Below are 6,449 nucleotides of genomic sequence, written 5' to 3' on the forward strand. Positions count from 1 at the left end.
AATCTCTCCACATCCTCGCCAACATTTGTTATTTTCTGTCTTGTTGAACTTTGCCATTAGTGCTGGGGTGAGATGATATCTCATTGTTGTTTTGATTTGGATCTCTCTGATGGCTAATGATCACGAGCATTTCTTCATATGTTTGTTGGCCACCTGAATATCCTCTCTGGTAAAGTGTCTCTTTATGTCTTCTGCCCATTTTTGAATTGGATTGTTTATATTTTTGTTGTTGAGTTTTCTATAAATGTTAGAGATAAGTCTCTTGTCAGATATGTTGTTGCCGAATATTTTTCACAATCTGTAGTTTCTCTTTTTATTCTTTTGGCAGTGTAGTTATCGATGAGTATGAATTTACTGCTGTCATTTTATGTGCTTTTTTGTGGTGTTACTGATTTCTTTGTTCCATATAATTTTCTGTGCTCTCATTTTGTTTATGAATTGTATTATCATTTCCTTTGTTGCTTTTAGGAGCTCTGGCGGCATAGTGCCCAAGGCATTTGACTGCCAACCAGAAGTCTGGTGGTTTAAACTCACCAGCTACTCCTTGAAAGGAGCAATCTACTTCCATAGTGATACCACCTCAGAAACCCAAGGAGGGGTTGCTATGAGTCGGATCTGACTCGACGTCAGTGAGTTTGGTTTGGTTTTTGAATTTGTTGCTATTGTTTTAGTATTTGCTAAATATTTGTGCTGGTCCTCTTTTGTATTTTGATGTGAAGGTTTATCAATTTTGAGGTTACCCTGTGATTTATAGTTTTCTTCTCAAGTTTGGAACAGTCTGTTCTATCTTGCACTTGTCCTGACTTCCCCACCATCTAGAAGTGCTGTAACGACACAATTTTTTCCCTCTTTTTGGTTTGGAGTTGTCCTTATTTGTCAAGTGATGTCTCTGGTTCCCTGTTTACAATCTTGTAGGATTATTTACTTGTACTCTTGTAGGATTATTTGGATACTTCCATAACTGGGTTGGTTTCTGAGTTATGTCATCATGTGTGCTAATGGTTGGTTGGTGTTTGTTCTCTGTCCAAAAACTCTCTTTGGCATCTCTTTAAGGTTGGTCTGGTTTTGACAAATTCCCTTAATTTCTGCTTATCTGGAAATGTCCTAATTTCACCATCCTATTTGAGGGACAATTTTGCTGGGTATATAATTCTTGGTTGGAAATTTTTCTCTTTCAGGGTTTTCTATATACCATCCCATTGTCTTCTTGCAGAAACCCAAGCTTAGTCTTACTGACTGCCCTTTGTAGGTAACTTTTTGTTTTTCCCAGGCTACCTTCAGGATTCTTTCTCTGTCTTTGGTTTTGGTGAGTTTGATGATATGTCTTGGTGATTTTCTTTTGGGGTCTATTCTGTTTGGGGTTTGTGGGACTTCTTGAATGAATATATTCTCATCTTTAATCATACCAGGGAAATTCTCTTCCAAAAAATCTTTGACAATTTTCTCTGTGGTTTTTTTGTCTCTTCCTGTTCTGGAATTCTGATTACATGTAAGTTATTCCTTTTGATGGTATCATACATGATCCTTAGGCTTTCTTAATTTTCTTTTGATCTTTTTTCTGACTGATCCCTTTCCAAAGAAGTATTGAGGTATTTGTCTTCAATCTTACTAATTCTGTCTTCCATTGACTCAATTCTACTCCTTTGCCTATTCAATGTGTTATCTACTTTGGAAAGTTTAGTATTAACCACTAAAGGTTATTGATTTATGGATTTCTGTCTGTAGATTTTGTATCATTTCTAATTTTTCATTTATGTTGTCATTTTGTTCTTGTGTTGTCTCTCAAAATTGTTCTAGGTTTTCTCTGTGTTTTCCATAATTTTGTCAGTGTTTTCTTTGATCTGTCTCTCAATCCTTTGATGATACCTAAATATAATTCTTTTGAATTCCTTATCTGGGAGTTTCAATGCCATGTCTTCCTCAGGGATGTGTTCTGGGTCTGTATCCTGGTCCCTTGTTTCTCTTGCTTTATCTTGCTTCTTTGTGTGGACTGTGATGTTCTGTTGTCTCTGTGACATTGTGACGTTTTTGTGCTTATATTTAATTGGTGATTGTATGTTGGAGTTATTTGCCCACAATTTTTGTTTTCTTTGGATGTTATCTATGTAAGCAGGGTATTGTGCTCCTCTGTTCACTAGTTGGCAGCATTTATACACTCACCTCCTATCTCCATTCCCATGTTCAGCCTCCCATACGTCCCTGCCATCCTCAGCAAACAGAACCTATTTTTAGGTCCTGTTTTCACTCAGGTTTTTCCACTAATTGGTGCCTAATCCACTTCTGTATACTTCCTTTCAAAGCTCAGGGCTCCAGGATTATCTTCAGTATCTCTGTCAATTGGTTTGTCTTTTCTTTGTGGCAGAGGGTCTATGTAGCTTGTCTGCCTATTCCACCATCTTATCGGAAGTCTCATTACTTTTGTCAATTTGTTCTCTTTATTATTTGTAATATTTATCCACAGAAGAGTTACTTGAACAAAGGAGTCACGTAAGGCATCGAATCTTCAAAAATTATGCTATGTCCTATGAAAGTCACCTTCGACCTCCCAGAAGAAATCCAGAATCCCAATTGATTGTCTTACTTGATAATTTGTTGCCCTGGAAATGTTATAAGGGACAGTATTGCATCCGTAAAAGAGGTAATCATGGGCATAATAGGAGCTCTCATGACGTAGTGCCTAAGGCATTTGACTGCTAACCAGAAGGCTGGTGGTTCAAACCCACCAGCCACTCCTTGGAAGGAAGACTGTGCAGTCTACTTCTGCAGCAGTACTGCTTTGGAAATGCAGGATGGGATCACTATGAGTCTAATTGACTTGCCAGCAATGAGGTTTTTTTTTTTTTTTTTGGATGGGCATAATCTTCCTTTCAAATCAGAAGAGGATCATTGCTATGCCTCTTTTCCCATGTGCATGAGAGAACCTATGACTTCACTGGATTTTTTATTTAACAGGTAATTTGAATATCTGCATTTCAACCTAAAACCAAAATAACCAAACCCACTGCCATAGAGTCATATCCGACTCATAGCAACCCCTCCTTGGTTTCTGAGGCAGTATCACCATGGAAGTAGATTGCCCAACCTTTCTTCCAAGGAGTGGCTGGTGGGTTTGAACCACCAGCCTTCTGGTTAGCAGTCAAATGCCTTAAGTACTATGCTTCCAGAGGTCCTAGGAAGATAAAAATAAGCAGGAGGTAAAGTGAAGAGGTTAAGGCATGAGTGCCTGGGCTCCTCTTGTGCCATTCACTCTGACTTTATAAGTGTTCCAAGACTTCGCTGAGCCTCAGTTTGTTCATCTGTTATAAGTGGGTATAATGATGGGTGGGAGGATTAAAAGAGGTAGCTTATATAATGCAAAAGGAACTCTGGTAGCATAGTGCCTAAGGCACTTGACTGCTAACCAGAAGGCTGGTGGTTCAAACACACCAGCCACTCCTCGGAAGGAAGGTTGGGCAATCCTACTTCTGTAGTGATACCGCCTCGGAAACCCAAGGAGGGGTCTCTATGAGTCGGGGCTGACTCAATGGCACATGGCAACAACAACAACATATAATGCAAAATAATATGTGCACATAGGACATGCTCAGTAAAAACAGGCTGTCTGACTGTGATTCAATAACTCTCAAACCTGCTCCTCTCCCAACATTAAGGACAGTCAGCCTAAAAGGAGAGAGCAGGGAAACACAATGCTTTTTATAAGACTAGGTCTTACAAGAGAGGTCGGGACTTTTTTAATTAGAAGGAAACAGCCATCAGCCATCTATTGACACTTTATCGATCCACTTCAATAGACCTTAACAGCTCCACAACCTACCCTTTCATCAATGAAGCCTCTGGTCAGTAGGCCATGAATTTGGGAGAGTGTGTCCTCCCTAACAGGACAGTGATAGCGTCCCCCGGTAAGTGAGGCCAGCTTTCTCAGGAATTCAACCGCTGCCCTAGTGGGGAGGAATAGAGGCTGTGGTGAGGCCCACTGACCAGGTGGCAACCAGTTCCCCAAGCAAGTTCTCCTGGGGGAGCTTAAGTCTGTTGGGTTTAAGAGAAACTGCTCTGGTAATGAACTCGGATGCTGAGGATCGGTGCCACTGACCGTCGTTTGCATTCGCAAGCCCACCTTCCCAGCCAGCTGCTGCTAAGTGAAGGTGGTCCAAACCATGTTGGTGTGGCCATCTAGCTGGATTCTGCCAAAGAACATGGTCAGCACATTCCAGCCCCCATTCACTTATTACACATTTATCCAGTGCCGACCATGCGTTGGACCAGTAAGGGACAAAGTAAGATCTTATGGGGCTTATGGTTTAGAATGACAGATAAATATGTCTTATTATTTAATAAGTTTAGCAGTATCACCATTTATTATTTAGTAAAATAATGTTAACATTTTTTGAAGGGGCAGAATCTCTCTTATGTAACAAATGTTAGATAATGAAATTTTATTTTATGGAAACAACCATGACAATGCTGCATTTATCTGTCATGTTTTCATCTCTAGCTTGTCCCTAAATATGTGCTCCCAAGAAAAGACCTTAAGGGAGGATGAAACATGACCAGGCACATCGGTGCACATCCTTTGGCTGCTGCAGAAAGTTTGAGTGCGTTCTGTTGATGGGAAGGTTGGGGGTGGAGAGAGGTACTTTGACTTTGGGGTGTAACACCTGGACAGGTCCTCTAGGAAAAAAACACGGCTCCCAACATCTAATTCGTAGGATGTGGGTTCAGTGGAGGTCAGGGTCAGCCGTGAATCCCTGGATTAATTGAGGCAGCCAGACCCACCCCTCAGACAGCCCTCCGTGCTCACCTGTCTGAGCAGTTAAAGGAAACAGTGTGCACTCTCACGTCTCTTTTCTCCTTGAGTTTTTGGACTTCACTGAGGATAAGGCTGCAGCTTGTGTCTGGCTTCCCGTCAGTCAGGAGGTACACGCCTTCCACGCCAGGGAAACTGAAAGCTTTCTGAAACAGCATGGGAGGTCGGTTGGCTCAAGGGCAGAGCTAACGAAAACCCGGTTGCTCCCAAGTCGGCTCCAACTCAGGGTAACCCCACGTGTGTCAGAACAGAACTGCTCCATACAGTTTCCAATGGCCTTTCCTCAAAGGTGCCTCTGAATGGACTCAAACCTACAACCTGTCAGTCAGCAGCCAAGCCTGTGAACCATTTGCACTGCCCAGGGACTCCAGGGGCTAATCCATCCACTGCCATTGAGTCGATTCTGACTCACAGCGACCACCATTGCATTTCCAAGGCTGTAAATCTTTATGGAAATAGATTGCCTCATCTTCCTCTCATGGAGCAACTGGTGACTTTGAACCACTGACCTTCTGGTTAGCAGCCAAATGCCTTACCCACTATACCACCAGAGCTCCTTAGGGGCTAATCCGAAGGGCAAAAATCTCGGCCTGTTTCCTAGCTGGTTAGCCCCAAGTAAGTCACTTAACTTCTCTGAACCTCTGTGTCTCCATCTATAAAGTGGCAAATACAAGAATCCTTTTTTCATTAGGCTGTGAGGAAGATGAAGTGAGGGTGAAAAACACTTTATAATGCTAAAGTGCTTTGTAAATTCTTTAGCATCATGCATATGGCAGGTGACCTTGTTAATATCAGCACAGGGGATTGGGCTTAGTGGTAGAACTTGCCAGTAATGCTTGCAAGACTGAGGTGCTCCCTTGAGCTTCCAGGTGGGTCACCCATTGCATAGCCCTGTGACACGCTGCATCGGTGGTCGCCACCAGAGTGTCCTGCCATGGCTGTAGGCCTTCTGCAAAGCTGATCAGGTTAAAACTGGGCAGAGGGGAAGAGGAGGTGGGAGCAGAGATGGAGAGAAAGCAAGTGGTTAGAACAGGTCGGCCTATATTGAATCTGGGTGAAGTAATCTCAGTGAAGAACCCCCAGGGAGAGGGCGGTGGACCCTCTCAGAATGAGAAGCTCTCACACTGAAGATTCTGGATGTAGACAGAAAAAGATGTAAAGCCCAACTCAGTCACTTACTAGTTAGTGATCTTGGGTGAATCACTTAGCTCCTTTAGATCCTAGCTTAAACTTTAACATCTTTAAATCCTAGTCTCTTTATCTGGAAAATGGGGATAGCAAAACCTCATAGGGTTGTTTAGAGGACTAAATCAAATCGAGTGAAAGGGCTTGACACATGGAAAATACTCGGCACGTGCTTATTGTTGTTCGCTGCCACTGAGTCCATTCCAACTCCTAACAGTCCCAAGTGACGCAGCACAACTGCCACACGGAGTTTTCTTGGATGTAAATCTTTATGGAAGCAGATCACTAGGTCCTCTTCCTGTGGAGCCACTGGAGGGTTCCAGCCACCAACCTCTCAGTCAGCAGCTAAGGGCTTAGGCATTTGCTCCACTCAAAAAACAAACAAACTCACTGCCATCGGGTCAATTTCTGACTCATAGAGACCCCCACTGGGTTTCTGAGATGGTAAACCTTTACGGAA

The 6,449-nt window shown here is 42.6% G+C and overlaps 1 protein-coding gene across 1 annotated transcript in view; it reads right to left on the minus strand.

The window, feature by feature from the left end:
* The window catches only part of VWA3A (von Willebrand factor A domain containing 3A), an 87,131-nt gene that overhangs the window by 11,279 nt on the left and 69,403 nt on the right, over positions 1-6,449 (minus strand). The window contains exons 27-29 of the mRNA XM_007953198.1: positions 5,632-5,776; positions 4,799-4,950; positions 3,815-3,938 (exon numbers count right to left, since the gene is read on the minus strand). Of these exons, the coding sequence (XP_007951389.1) occupies positions 3,815-3,938; positions 4,799-4,950; positions 5,632-5,776 (421 nt within the window). The remainder of the gene's footprint in view (positions 1-3,814; positions 3,939-4,798; positions 4,951-5,631; positions 5,777-6,449) is intronic.

This window comes from Orycteropus afer, unplaced genomic scaffold (assembly GCF_000298275.1).
Source record: "Orycteropus afer afer isolate SDZICR_OR568_19922 unplaced genomic scaffold, OryAfe1.0 scaffold00376, whole genome shotgun sequence".
NCBI classification, from domain to species: Eukaryota; Metazoa; Chordata; class Mammalia; order Tubulidentata; family Orycteropodidae; genus Orycteropus; species Orycteropus afer.